Source organism: Myotis brandtii, unplaced genomic scaffold (assembly GCF_000412655.1).
Source record: "Myotis brandtii unplaced genomic scaffold, ASM41265v1 scaffold115, whole genome shotgun sequence".
In the NCBI taxonomy this organism is placed as follows: Eukaryota; Metazoa; Chordata; class Mammalia; order Chiroptera; family Vespertilionidae; genus Myotis; species Myotis brandtii.
This window is the reverse complement of record NW_005353967.1, coordinates 20,013,024-20,028,268: the sequence shown is the minus strand read 5'-3', so window position 1 is coordinate 20,028,268 and position 15,245 is coordinate 20,013,024. Positions and strand designations below refer to the sequence as shown.

Here is a 15,245-nt window from a genome sequence, read left to right as displayed (position 1 = left end):
TTTTTATTTATATAAAAAATATATAAAATATGTGTGTGTGTGTGTGTGTATATATATATATTCAGTCCATTCAGATTTTACTCACAGTAGTTATGTTCTATAAAGTCATTGCAAACAGCGAATTAGTGACTACTAAACCATTACTCCTAGGGGAATAAAGTCATGTTTCCACAAGCCTTCAGTCACATTTTCATCAACTGATCAATATGTAACTAATTTCTATGTGCATTTCTGTTTAAAGACACCTTATTTAATAAGTTGTTGATTCACTAACAGTGAACTCACAGCCAAGAGCATTATAACTCATGCCTGAACAAAGCATATCTAACACATGTATTTTGCCCATGAGGACAATCACAGCTTTGTACACAGAAACACTATACATGGGGCCATTTTAAGCAGCAAATCCACTTACAAAAAGCACAAAAAAGTAAAAAACATGGCACTAACTAGACTGTAAAAAGGACAGTTATGAAAGCTGAAACAAGAAGGCAAAATATCGTATTGTTTAACCTCAGCTGGGAATGTGCGCATTGGGTGACTCAAAATTTTCCAAACTTGCACATGTCTATGAATGACCATGAAAGTGGTAAAAGAATTAATTTAGGGGAATGAGGGATTACAAAATAAATTTCATTAAGAAGATTTCGCAAATATGGAATCCATGACTAATGAAGATCAGCTGTGTATATACTTACACTTATATTTCAATGTTATTTTTATAAAACTGAGCTAGAAAAACCTGACTTATCAGAATCCTATCTATTTTTCAGAAAACAACAAATCATTTTTTAATCAAGGAAAGAGTCAACATCTAATATTTACATTTCAGTCAGATATTATCTAAAAGAGTCTAATTCCAATACTCATAAGAAATTCAGAACCCAGGCAGGTAGAATATACAGATTTACAACAACCCCTTTGACACATAAAATTTCATCAATTAAGATATTTTCTTAATACATTAATTACATTTCCAAAAGGCAAGTGCTCATTTAAAAAAATCTGAAACATAAATATGCATACATTCTTTAAATTGGGTAGTCTCAAATACTCAAAATTTGAAGCAGAATAACTACATACAGTTAACCATGAAAAATTGGTGAGACCATTTTCAAAAATTATTTCTAAGACTTAAGTGAATTTCAAAAACTAATGAAGAAAAAAAAAACTAATGAAGACAAGCTATTACATTATAGTACACATTTCTTAATTATCTACATCAAAAGAAGATCTAAAAATTATTTAAAGCAACTGGAAAAAAGGGAATTAGGTAATTATTACCTGACTTTATCCCTGAACTTCACAATTGGCACTTTTGCTCGAATCAGCTGAGGTCTCTCAATGTAGCCAGCTAAAGGATAAAAGATGTCAATATCTGCAAATACTTATCAAATTCATAGTGTACCAATGTATAATTTTTTAAAAATAGTATTTTACTAAGCTAAGATCATTTAAGAAAACATAGTCTTTGAGAAAGAAAGCAAAGAAAGGACATTGAAGAATTCTTCTAAGAATGGAATTTCTAATACCATTTTAAGGGCTTTATATTCAAGTTATTTTCAGAAATATGATCCAATGTTCAACAACATTGATGACGAAGTTCATCAGAGCATTTTAAACATGAAAAATATCTAAGCTAGCAGCAGTGGGATGGCTAAATTTTGGTCCAGCACATGGCAAGATGTTATGGCAGTCATAACTTATGTACAGAATCTTAAATGTGGAAATGCTTGCAACGTGACACGTGGAATGGTGACACATTCAAATAAGTATGATCTCTAAGGGGAGAAACACATATCTACGTATTTTTTACTCCATCAAAGTTTAAAAGAATTTTTTTTCCTGAGTTCAAAGTAATATATCATTCATTATAGAAATTTGGGGAAATACAGAAATGCATAAATAAGAAACTCTGCAAACTTTCCCAAATGAGCAATTTCCTAATGTTTTAACTAAAGAAAATGTAACACCCGATTTTTTAAAAACAAAAAAATTTCTGTGCCCAGGCTGGCATTGTCCTGTGCACCAAAAAGTTGCCTGTTTGATTCCCAATCAGGGCACATGCAGGCTCGATCCCAGGTAGGAGGCGTGCAGGAGGCCGCTGATAGATGTTTCGCTCTCTAGTCGATCTTTCTCTCTCCTTCTCCTTCCTCTCTCTCTAAGAATCAATAAAAATATTTTCATAAAAAATTTGTTATAATGCTTTATCACCAAAATCATAAAATATATTAAGCTTCAAATAGAATTTATATGTAAGAATTCAGTGAAATTTAGTGAAAAATAAGGACTTAAAAGTTTCAAGTTCCAAGTAAAAGTTCTAATACCAACAAAAACCAACTATACTCCTGCAAGTTACTGATCCCATGATCACCAGTCTTCTTAATTATTAAAAGCCATAAAAAGGAAAAGAAAAAGAAAACTTTCCTTTGAGTTAGATGATCTCTAAGGTCCCTTCCATATTTAATATTTATCATTCTAATCCTATTAAAAATAACAGTGACCATCAACAATTCTGCTTTCTGTTGGAGTAATTCATTTGGGCTTCATGTTCAGTGATCATATTTTTAAAATCTGATGTCATAAATTCCATGTCACTGCAAAACAGATGAAATTCTCTCCCTCACCTAAATAAGACTTTATCTACATCATTCTTATGTCTTTATAGATATTTTGCATTACTGCTATTTATAGTCCATGCCTCAGCTTCCCTAACAATCTATAACCTTTTGAGAAAAAGAACTAAAGTTTGTATATCTGAGTTCTCCACTGCATTCAGTGATATTTGTAAGTGAATTCAATGAAGAATTATTGAATAAATGATTACTCTTCTTAATAAAAACTAAAAGGGAATTCATTTGGAAAGAAGGATCCACATAATACCTATCCTGACCAGAAAATAAACAATTCTTACCAGAAAATAAAGTGAGAGACATTTTAAGTAAACAGTTAATGTCAGATGACATATGAACTTGAGGCATATTCGACTTACAAAGTCTAGTACAGAAGTGTTTATGGACTAAGGTGAGTATATGCCGTGCTTCAGTCTTCTGATTTACCTGAAAAAAACACTGAAAAGTTAAAAATAAAGTGTTTTTTCATTATCTTTCTTAATTTAGTGTTTTATTTTCTTAATGTATCTCAACAAAGAGAAAGCATATAAAGTATACTTTTCTTTGGAGTTACTTTTCAATATAGACTAAATTGCATCATAGGAAAAGTCAAAGTTTATGTTGTCTTTCACATCACAATTTCTAAGTCAATTCCTGATTTTAAACCTAATGGAAAATTTTAAAAGAAATATTGAAAGAGACATATATGCCATGTTTTCCTTTAGTATAAATGTACAAAAAGCAATGTTCTTCAAGAAAAATAAACCTAATTTTAACTTTTTATAACATGTTTTATTTCCCCATAATAGATTAAGGATAAGGGTCAAATCTATGGTGTCTCAGTACAAGCTGTGTCATGATTTAGACATGTGACTAAGACTGAAAGGTTAGTGGGATGTGCCTGAGTATAGTATAATTACATGAGAGAAAGTGTTAAAACTCTAGTGTAGTCCACTACATTTATTATTTCTGAGTTTTTTTTAAGTTTCCTTTGTATGATTTCAAAGCCTAAAATAAAGTTTCTTTCCTGAAATAAATCTCTTTCTGATTTGCAGTAACTAGAAGCCAATTTTATTAGTGGAATAATAGGAATATAGTTAAAATATATATTACCATTCAATAGATTTTTCTTGTCTTTTTAAAGAGGTAGACTATAATGAAGCCTTTTAAATTATACTGAAATTAATTTAATCCTCGATAATTCCGAAAGGATCTCAGCATATTAAAGAGGCTGCTTCAGGTTAGCAATTACTGTTGTATTAAGGATACACAAGAGTATTAGTTAAAAGGAAATTCAAATAAACCTAATACTAAATAACAAAATTTAATAAAAATAAAGGAAACAAAGCCAAAAATCAGAAGAAATATATCAAAATAGCTTTATTTTAAATTTCAGTGAAACCACTCTTTTTGTATTCCCAAATGAGAACTCCAAACCCCACTGCATTTTCAAGGTAGTAAAAAAAAGATTAAAAATAGAACCACTGAAAACTCATATGGAAAGAAAATATATCAAGAAGATAATACTGCTCTAGCTGGTTTAGTCAGTGGATAGAGCATCAGCCTATGGACTGAAGGGTCCCAGGTTCCATTCTGGTCAAGGGCTCATGCCTGGGTTGTGGGCTCGATCCCCAGTAGGGAGTGTGCAGGAGACAGCCAATCAATGATTCCCTCTCATTATTGATGTTTCTATCTCTCTCTCCCTCTACCTTCCTCTCTCTGAAATCAATAAAAATATATTTTTTTAAAAAAGAAAATACTGACATATGCTCTTCTTTGCTGCATCCTAGGAACATATCTAACCCAATAATTATTCAAAAGAGGCAGAGCTCTTTTGAAAGAGTGAAGCCATCTCACTTTAACAACTTAAAAACAAATTAATGCTAAAATTCCTGTTATGCTTATTGTACAAACACCTTAGAAAAAGTAGTATTTCTTGGGTTTCCTTTAATTACTATAAACAAAGAATCCAAAGAAGTAATTAAAATAAAACAAATTATTTTCCTCAACAACTTTTGTATAAAATTTCTTAAATGACTTAATATGAGAATAAATGTTTCTTTACTTACTGGTTCGTCTTTAACAACTAGACATAAATCACCATCACTGCTCCGGGTACCAAATCCATTTAAAGAGGACCCAACCAAAAAAAGTCTGCTTTCTAGAGAAACAGAAGAGAATTATAAGGTATTATTTCTAATTTAAAACAGAAATTCATATACATAATGGGCATGAAAAACAGGGAAACATACGTGGAAATAATAGCTGAATTTCTCTCTGCAGTTGTGCTCTACAAAGTTCTTTCTTCTTTAAATCACTTACTTGCTGCTGACATGCTTCAAATAACTCCAGTATCTGCTGACTCAACTTTAATCCACCACAAAAAAAGTAAAAAGATTTGTTCAGAAATGTATAACTACCCAGTGAGAAGTGTAAAACAATACTACCAACAGTATTTTAAAGATGAATACATATTTTCTCCTTAACACTTTACAATAAAAACTACTGTTACCTAAATAACAATGGTTACTTAGTAACTGATATAGTTACTAACTGTTAAAAGGTAAAGTATCACAAGTCACAGAAAAGCATAGTCACAGATAATTCATAATAAATATAATCCATGGGTCTGCTGACTCCAAACTTTGGTTGCTGTTTTTGGATGGCACATGAGCTAAGAATAGTATTTTTTTGTTTTATTTTGGGGGATATATATATATTGATATATATATTGGTATAAATTATTGATTTCAGATAGAAAGGGAGAGGGAGAAAGAGATAGAAACATCAATGATGAGAGAGAATCATTGATTGGCTGCCTCCTGCACACACCACAATGGGGATCAAGCCCATAACCCGTGCATGTGCCCTGACCAAGAACAGGACATACAGAAAAACTAGGTTGGGGAAAACACTCTAAATCTATAAGGTCTCATAAAAAATTTACTGAAATATAATAATAAAAGTACATTAAAAAAAGAAAGTAAAAAGACAAACCACAGAATGAGAGAATATATCTGCAAATCAAATATCTGATAAGGGTCTAGTATTCATAATATATAAAGAAATCTTAAAACTCAAAAAGAGCCCAACCAGTGTGGCTCAGTGGTTGAGTATCGACTCATGAACCAAGAGGTCACTGGTTCGATTCCTGATCAGGGCACATGCCTGGGTTGTGAGCTCAATAAGGGGCATGAAGGAAGCAGCTGATCAATATTTCTCTTTCATCTATATTTCTATCTCCTTATCCCTCTCTCTATAAAACATATTTATAAAAGAACAAAAAGAGAATAAACCCCATTAAAAAATAGGCAAAGAGCCAAAACCGGTTTGGCTCAGTGGATAGAGCGTCGGCCTGCGGACTGAAAGGTCCCAGGTTCGATTCCGGTCAAGGGCATGTACCTGGGTGGCGAGCACATTCCCAGTGGGGAATGTGCAGGAGGCAGCTGATCGATGTTTCTCTCTCATCGATGTTTCTAACTCTCTATCTCTCTCCCTTCCTCTCTGTAAAAAATCAATAAAATATATTTAAAAAAAAAAATAGGCAAAGGATCTGAATAGGCAGTTCTCCAAAGAAGATAAACATATGGCCAACATGCAAATGAAAAGATGATCAGCCCAACCAATGTGATTCAGTGGTTGAGTGTCAACCATGCACCAAGAGGTCCACCAGTTTGATTCCCAGTCAGGGCACATGGTGCATGGGCTCCATCCCCAATAAGGGGCATGCAGGAGGCAGCCAACCGATGTTTCTCTCTCATTGATGTTTCTATCTCTCTCTCCCTCTCTCTTCCTCTAATATCAATAAAAACATATTTTAATCAAAAACAAAAAATTATCAACATCTTTAATCATTAGGAAATCAAAAAAAATTCAAAAAATTCCAATGAGATATCATTGCACAACCACTTGAATGGCTATATTAAAAAAGATAGACAACAGCAACTGTTGACAAGAAAGTGGAGAAACTGGAAAGCTCATCCATTGCTAGTGGGAATGTAAAATGGTGCAACCACTTCAGAAAACACTTTGTCAGTTCCTCAGAAAGTTATACATAATTTCCATATAACCCAGCAATTTCACTTCTAGGTATTTACTCAAGAGAAATGAAAATACGTCCACACAAAAACCTGTACACAGATTTTCATAGCAACATTATTCAGAATAGCTTAAAAATGAAAACAGATCAAAAGTCCATCAACTGAGGATTGCATAAATAAAATATGATATATCTATACAATGGATTATTATTCAGCTACAAAAAAGAATACAGAACTGATACATGCTGTGTGACCTGGATGAACCTTGAAAACATGCTAAGTTAAAGAAGCAGAACCAGATATAGTATGATTCCATTTATATGGAATTTCCAGAACAGGCAAATCCACAGAGATTAAAAAAACAAACAAACTTGACTAGTGGTTGCCAGGGGCTAAAGGGAGGGGACTACTACTGGAATACATGATTTCTTTTGGGGGTGATGAAAATGTACTATCTAGTGGTGATGGTTTCATAACTCTGTGAATATACTAAAAAGCAATGAATCATACACTTAAAGTTTAAAGAGTGAATTTTATGTACAACTTTATCTCAATTGTACATAAAAGAATTAATACAAAGTAGCACAACTAAGGAATGAAGCAAGTGTTCCTTTTTTGACTCAACATTTTCTGTACACTTACTATGTTCCAAGCTATGCTGGTTGCTAGAAACCCAAGATGAATAATACAAAGTCACTATACTCTCTTCAGGCTCATTCTCCTTAGTATACAAATGTCGTATTTTTCAAGAGTGAAGCAGCTTTTAAAATGCAAAAACAGCAAATATAAGCCATAGGCAATCCAAGAGAATGCAGATAGTGTCATTTTCTAAGAATTATTATTTAAATAGCTTAATTCTATTTATTTGAAATGTGTTTTTTACAAATAATGTTTCTAAAAAATCTTTCTTGATTTGAATGTATTATTTCCTATTACTCCTGGATTCTCTATATTTGACATTCAAAAACCTCACGACAAACACAAATATCCCAAAAGAGCATGCTTTTTAATACTTTATTAAAATATCCATATGAAAACTTGTTTTTGTCAATGAGTAACAACAGAGTTCTCTAAACTAAGAACTCAAATGATTTGGCTCTAATCACAGATTTTTATGAAATAGAGTATCTCTCATTTCCTAATATGAAATTTGCATTTCCAAGAAAAAAAAAAGCAAAGTGTCAAATTTCAACAGAAAACTCTGTTGAACAGTACTTTAAACAGGGCAAAAAAGGCATGTTCTACTCAATCCAAGACAATAGATATTTTTTATACTTTTAATACATTATTTATATTCACTTCCCAAAATGTAAAACTAAAATCTACATAATTACCTTATCTTTGGCCTCAGGCAGTGTGATTTCTCTAGGTTCTAAAATTGGTATTTCTCGAAAAGGTGGAACACATCTGACTATATCTGGTACATAGTTTGTATGAAACAACGGAGGCATTGAGTATCTTCTATCACCTGATAAAGGCACTAGGTGGTTAATTATAGTTGGCTCTTGGTGGGGTGAATGGAAACGTTGCCGTTTACCGTCAAGAGGAAGGTTTTTTTCATCGCTTAATCTCCTGAAAACAAGCAATATACCTTAGTAATTACAGGTATAACTTTCTGATAACAAATAGAAAACAATTAAGAATATAAAAATAACATGACAATATTGACATTTTCTGCAAGTCCACAATATTAGCTCTATGTGAATCTTAAAATATCCATCTTCAGCACAAAAGATGCAATAAACACCTTATGGGAAAAATACGTATAAAAAAACAAACTACATATATAGGGTGTCCCCAAAAAATGTATACACACACTTTGAATAATTATAAAGGCAGTGTTTATTAAAATACATTTCATTTTCAAAATTGAGCTATCAGCTGTTAAAGTATGTATACATTTTTGAGGGGACAGCCTGTATACAAAGGTTAGTCTCCTCCTTTGGAACTGCCCCAATATTTCATCTCAGGAGTGAAAACTTTGTAGGAAAGTTTCTACTACTATTTATAGAACCACTAACAACAAAAGATCCAAACTCTAACATGAAGAGAATAAATTAAGTGAACTGAGTGCTATAAATTTTAAAAAGGCTCTTTGAGTCCACCTATGTTCTTACTCATCAGTAGGAAAAACTAAATTAAAAGATACTTTTTTTAAAAAGCCACAAAGACACTGAACAAGAAAATTTGAAAATGATCGACATTTTAGATAACAGTGCTAGTATATTACTGTTAAATTTCTTGGATGCGAACAATGTATTTTTGGTTATTTAGGAGAATATCCTTGTTTTTAGGAGGAATGAACTGATATGTATTGGGGTAAAGTGAAATGATGTCAACAACTTATTTACATATGGTTCAGGAAAAAAATGTGGGTATAGGGAAAGAAAGAGGCAGAAAAAATAAACAATATAGCAAAACTTTAATTGGTGAATTTAGGTTAATAGAATACAGGTGTTCATTTGTTACTCTTTTTTAAAAATGTTTTTTTATTGATTTCAGAGAGGAAGGGAAAGGGAGAAAGATAGGAATATCAATGATGAAAGAGAATCATCAATCGGCTGCCTTCTGCACACCCCCTACTGGGGATCGAGCCCATAACCCAGGCATATCCCCTGACCAGGAATCAAACCCGGTTACTTGTTTCCTGGGTCGACACTCAACTACCGAGACACACCTGGCTGGGCCATTTATTCTTTAAATTTTCCTGGAGGCTTAAAAATTTTCAAAATAAAAGGCAAGGAAAAAATCATTAGAAAGTAATTATTTATTGTAAAATAAAGGAATTTACTTCATTGATATATTAAGTTGTTCATGTAGATAATACTTTATGCCATAGGAAATGGTCCAATTCCTTTTAAGCTCTAAAATTCTACCAGTCATAGAAACCTGAAGGTTTTTATTGTAATACTCCTTTGGGATTATCCCAATTCTCCTTGACAGACCTGGAACTCTTATACCTGTTCACTAAAAGTGAACAGTGCTAAAAACGTAAGAAATATATTTAATATTTTTTAAACATTAAAAGTAATTTAGAGCAGCGGTTGCCAACCTTTTGGACCTCACGGACCACCAGTGGTCCATGGACCACCGGTTGGCGACCGCTGATTTAGAGCTTTATATTTTAAATATCTTCTATTGAGAATGCCAATTTAGTTTTTAAAATATGTGTAACTATGAATTAATGGAATTTATTTTCATTCATGATTCACAAATTGGCTATCAAGGCAAATTTCCAAAAGTTAAAAATCTGAATAAAGTCAGTACTTTTAGCATCATTATATAGCTTTCCACATGACAACTTTGAAGAACAACTCAGTGCTGCTAAGCAAAGGATCTAGAGCCAGACCTCCTGGGTTCATACCAGTTATGCCAATCTTATTTGAATAACTAATTGCTTAACTTCTGTGTGCTTCAGCTTTCTCCTCAACAGAAGAGGTATAATAGTACCTATTTCATAAAGTGCTGTGAAATTTAATCAAATTATTATTTGTAAAGTCCTTAGAACAATGCCTACTACATAATGTGATCAGTAATTCTTAGGTAGTGTTGTTTTTACCTGGACACAAAAATTATAACATATTTTATGTTTTAAATAGCAATATCTTTTAAATATTGCCAAATCATATTTTTATAATCTACCTCTAAAGCTCTATTATAATTACATTGATACATTAATCTCATTTAATCAAACTGACTAAAATTAATTGGCTTGAACTTCTCTATAGAAAGCTTATGTCATGTAGAAATTTTCATTATAATAACATTTATCATAGAACCTTACCTGTATAAGATTTAGATAAGCCAAATAGTAGTAAACTTTTGAAATAAGGTGTTATGGGCTGAATTGTGTCTCCCTCAAAACTCAGATGTTTAAGCCCCAACCCCCAATATCTCAAAATGTGACTGTATTTGGACATAGAACCTTTAAAGAAGTTAAAATGAGTCATTAGGGTAGGTCCTAATCCAATAAGACTAATGTCCTTAGAAGAAGAGATTAGAACACAGAAAACACGGACACAGGGATGACCATGGGAGGACACAGAGAGAAGGCAGCCATCCTCACGCCAAGAAGGAAAGCTTCAGACTAAGCCAAACCTGCCAACACCTTGATCTTGGAATTCTAGCCTCCAGAATTATGAGAAAATAAATTTCTGTTGTTTAAGCCACCCAGTCTTATACTTTGTTATGGCAGCCCTAGCATATAATACAGAAAGCCATCTGATTTAGTTAAAAATCTCAATTAAAAGTAGTTTTCTGAAGAAATATAGCTTCATGCCATGTAAAACTTATAATGACAGAAATAATTCAACGAAGGATCCCTAAAATTCTTTAAATACTACACAGAAGTTTTAAAATTCTGTGACAGGACTGATCACACTGATCCCAGGGGGGAAAAAAAATTTAGGGCATATTGTCCATACAATTTTAATAAAATGTACATTATTACACAGTTCTAAGAAATGCAAAATTTTCTTTTAAAATCATTAAGATATACTTACTTCCTTCCTCGAAATAATGGGGAAATTGGACTGACATTTCCATATGTCAACTGCTGTAATGACACAGCTCTAGATAAGCTACCAAAAACAAAAAACAGTAGTAATAAACATTTTGTTCCTTAAAAAACAATTTCAGAAAAAATAAATTATTTCATTGATCAAAAGATATTTTGTCTAATTTCAAATGTTTCATATAAAAAGGGTTCGCATCAAGTAGAAAACATAATTTACAAATGATATGGGCCAAAATATTACCATACTTACTCTGCATTCTGAAAGTTGAACTGTGCATCTATAAGCTGCTGGTGTGAATAAAGAGTTGGTGATAGGGCAAAGAAGTTATGTTGTTGATGGTTTGGAGTGAAAGGTGGGCGACCCAAAATTGAGTTTGGGAACATGCTCTTGTTCACTAAAAGTGAACATGTATTCTTCCACCTAGAATAGTTTTAAAAGGCAAATTATTATAGCTTAAAGTTATTGAACTCTTTCATAACTAGTATCCGCTATTTAAAACAATTAGTACCAAGTTTTAAATTTCATTTGCAAACTTATTTTTAAAAGTTTAACAGATCTCTTAAATTATATTATAGGTAACAAAAAACTTACTAATTAATTTTAAATCTACATTATCCATAGAATTATTCAAATGACAGTACAATATATGTTTCAAATTTTCTGATGTATCCTAATAAATTTACCCTAATATCAATAAATATTTTAGAAATCAAGTTATTACCACATACTCTAATAAAAAGAAACTACCTAAGGAAAACATTTAGTGAAACTCTAGATTCTTATAATTATTCCCAATATAACTTATGTAAAGGTATAAGCCATCATGCAACAACCTGACTCCTATGACTGAGATATTATAGATCGGATTAAACAAGGGAAGGAATTTGCATTGCCTAATAACTATTTATAAAATTGTGAGATTTTCTTTAAAGTCTAAATAGCGTATATAAAGGACTTCCAATATAAGAGGGCTTGTTCCACAAGAATAAGGAAAACGTGTATACAAAGAAATCAGAACCTTTCACTGACCCAGGCAGGACTAGATATTTATTTTTTTGCAATGAATGATCCCGAGGCTGCAAACTTACAAAGTGTAGGGTATGGTAACAAACTCAAAATAAGTATTAAGTGAAGTCTACAAAGTGAAAAGAATCCTCAGCCCACCTTCCTAAAGCAGGAAATTAGAAAACTCATCTATAGAATAACTGAGAAAGAAAAGAGACACATATAAAATAATAACCAGAAAACCTATATAACATAGTAACAGTTTTCCACCAAAGAGAAATTAAGCCAGCTAGCAAATATAATGAAGCCTACTATTGAATTGCCCACCATCCCCACAGAGCTTCTAATTAGATTTCTAATAGCTCTCACTTAAAGTAGACATCATGGACTGTCAGAAAGAAAAAAAAAAATCTGAGAATAAACAGAAATAATACCAAGAACAAATGAAAACTCAATTAAAAACAAAACAAAACACAAGTAATGAAAAAAACATTGCATATACAAAACAAGAGTATACTGCTTAAAAACAGAAAGGGCTCTTGAAAATTACAAAACTGAAAGCCAAAATTCCAACAGAGAATTAAAATATTGGGGAAATCTCTTAGAAGGAACAAAAGGAAAAACTGATGCGGGCAGAAGGGAAGCAGGAAATAGTAGAGAAAATAGAAGAGAATCAAACTATGTGGTCCAACATCCAACATAACAGAAGCTCCAGGAAAAATAGAGAAATTACCAAGTAAGTAAAAAAGAAAATTTCCAATTCTGAAGAACACCAATCCTTACATTAAAGGACCCAATGAGTACAAAGCACAGTTTAAAAAAAGAAATGAATATCAAGGCATACTATGGTGAAATTTCAGAATATCAGGAAAAAGAAGCTCATAAAATGTTACAGCGAAAAATGTTATAAACAAAGGGCTGGTAATCAAAATGGCTTTAAAGCAACAGTAGAAATCACAAGACAATGAAGTCAATGCCTTCAAATTTCTGAAGAAAATGCTCTCAAGCTATAATTTTATACCCAGCTACACTACCAATGCAAGGGAAAATAAAAACATGTTTAGACATGGAAGGTATCAAAAAAGAAAACCTGGGAATTAAGAAAAAGAAGGTCCAACACAGGGCAGAGACAAAGTAAATTACCCAGGATGATGGTAAAGGGAAGCTAACAGCTTAAATTAGAGCAGGACAGAGGGCTTCAAGATATCCAAGGAGAAAAAAAAAGTTAACTTATAGGTTACCTAATGTATCTGACCATAGAGAGCAATTCTTCTGGAAGAGCAGAAATAATTACAAGAAAAGAAAAGCAGCAAGTTCAAAATAAATTACTAAACTACAGAAAAAACACACTCAAAGGGTTATATAAAAAAGTAAATATAATTAGTTAACCTACTTGGTTCTTACAATAAGACAAACATTGAAAACACAGAAAAATATACTTATATCACTTACTATATATTATATTTAAAGATCACATATAGTCACATATTATTATACAATATACATCACAATTTATGATGAGAGAGAGTACAGAAAGGTACTAAATCTTCATTTTCAGCAGATGTCAATCCAAAGAATGAGCTATAAAAGTTTTTTAGAGCATAAGAAAAGAACACTTAAGCAGCTACAAAAAAATGTTAGTTGCCTCTGGGGTTTGATACCAGATGGTTAGAAAAACTGGTGCAGAAGACAACAGAAGAGAAAAAGAGAATGATCTGCAAAAAAATAAATCGCTCATACAAACTTTATCCCTTTTTTTTTAATTCTGAAAGATTAAAATTCCCCAAACTGGCCACATATAGTGAAATTTACCAGTTCTGATTCAAAAAGATTGTTTTTTGCTTTTATATCTTCACCCAAGGATATATTTTTTTAATTGATTTCAGAGAAAGAGAAACATTAATTCGAGAGAGAAACATGGATGTTCCATCTCTGGCATGCATCCCAACTGGGGATCAACCCGAAAGCTAGGTTTATGCGCCCCGGTGGGGAATAGAACCTGCAGCCTTTTGGTGTATGGGATGACACTCCAACCAACTGAGCCACCTGGCAAGGGCAGGTTCAAACAGATTTTGAGTAAGAGTCTCTGACCACCATCAGATATCATTCCAAGTGGCTGACTCTCATCTGAACCAAAGGCAAATGTTACCTCCAGAAAATAAGTTTGTCAACTTCCTTCAGCAGGCCTTTATCTGTTACAGATTTTTTTTAAAAAACAATCCTATAAAATCTACCACCCTGTACTGATTTTAACTCAAAGGAAATGGAAAATATCTTGAACCAAACAGGATTCCAGAGAATCCTTTATTAAAAGTACACTCAATAATCATAGAATGTCAGATTCCAGACTGGCAGCTAATGTCTTGTTCTAGACCAGCAGTTCTCAGCCTGTGGGTAGCAACCCCTTTGGGGGTCGAACGACCCCTGTCACCTAAGACCATCAGAAAAGACATATATAATTACATATTGTTTTTGTGATTAATCACTATGCTTTAATTATGTTCAATTTGTAACAATGAAATTGGGGGTCACCACAACATGAGGAACTGTATTAAGGGGTCGTGGCATTAGGAAGGTTGAGAACCACTGTTCTAGACCCTTTGCCCGGGTTCATACTTTCTTGGCCTTCTTTATTCTGCTTCCCTGACCCAAATCCCCATAAGACATAATTCCTATTTCATATGATTCCTGAGAAAATGACATTAAATACAAGTCATTACAGTAATGAATTTTGCTTGATATTTCATTTTGTTAGAAAACAGATACTATAGATATGATCAACAAGGGATGGAATCTGTATTCAGAAAAACTAGAATTAAAAAGTTTTATTTTCAAATTTATTTAAATCAGTTCAGCTCAGCCAGTGTGGCTCAGAGGTTGAACGTGGAACTATGAACCAGGAGGTCACTATTCGATTCCCGGTCAGGGGACATGCCCAGGTTTTGGGCTTAATTCCCAGTGGGGAGCATGCCGGAAGCAGCCAATCAATGATTCTCTCTCATCATTGATGTTTCTATCTCTCTTTCCTCTCTTCCTCCCTGAAATCAATAAAAAACTATATTTAAAAAAAT

The 15,245-nt window shown here is 32.6% G+C and overlaps 1 protein-coding gene across 2 annotated transcripts in view; it reads right to left on the bottom strand.

Annotated features, from left to right (window-relative positions):
• Positions 1 to 15,245, bottom strand: part of PAPD4 (PAP associated domain containing 4) — a 42,687-nt gene that overhangs the window by 23,623 nt on the left and 3,819 nt on the right. Inside the window, exons 2-8 of one of the 2 annotated variants that reach the window (XM_005858078.2) lie at positions 11,419 to 11,589; positions 11,155 to 11,232; positions 7,987 to 8,224; positions 4,865 to 4,979; positions 4,682 to 4,773; positions 2,993 to 3,071; positions 1,285 to 1,354 (exon numbers count right to left, since the gene is read on the bottom strand). In XM_005858078.2, coding sequence (XP_005858140.1) covers positions 1,285 to 1,354; positions 2,993 to 3,071; positions 4,682 to 4,773; positions 4,865 to 4,979; positions 7,987 to 8,224; positions 11,155 to 11,232; positions 11,419 to 11,552 — 806 coding nt within the window. In that variant the 5' untranslated portion in view covers positions 11,553 to 11,589. The remainder of the gene's footprint in view (positions 1 to 1,284; positions 1,355 to 2,992; positions 3,072 to 4,681; positions 4,774 to 4,864; positions 4,980 to 7,986; positions 8,225 to 11,154; positions 11,233 to 11,418; positions 11,590 to 15,245) is intronic. The other variant, XM_005858079.2, reaches the window with a different exon arrangement.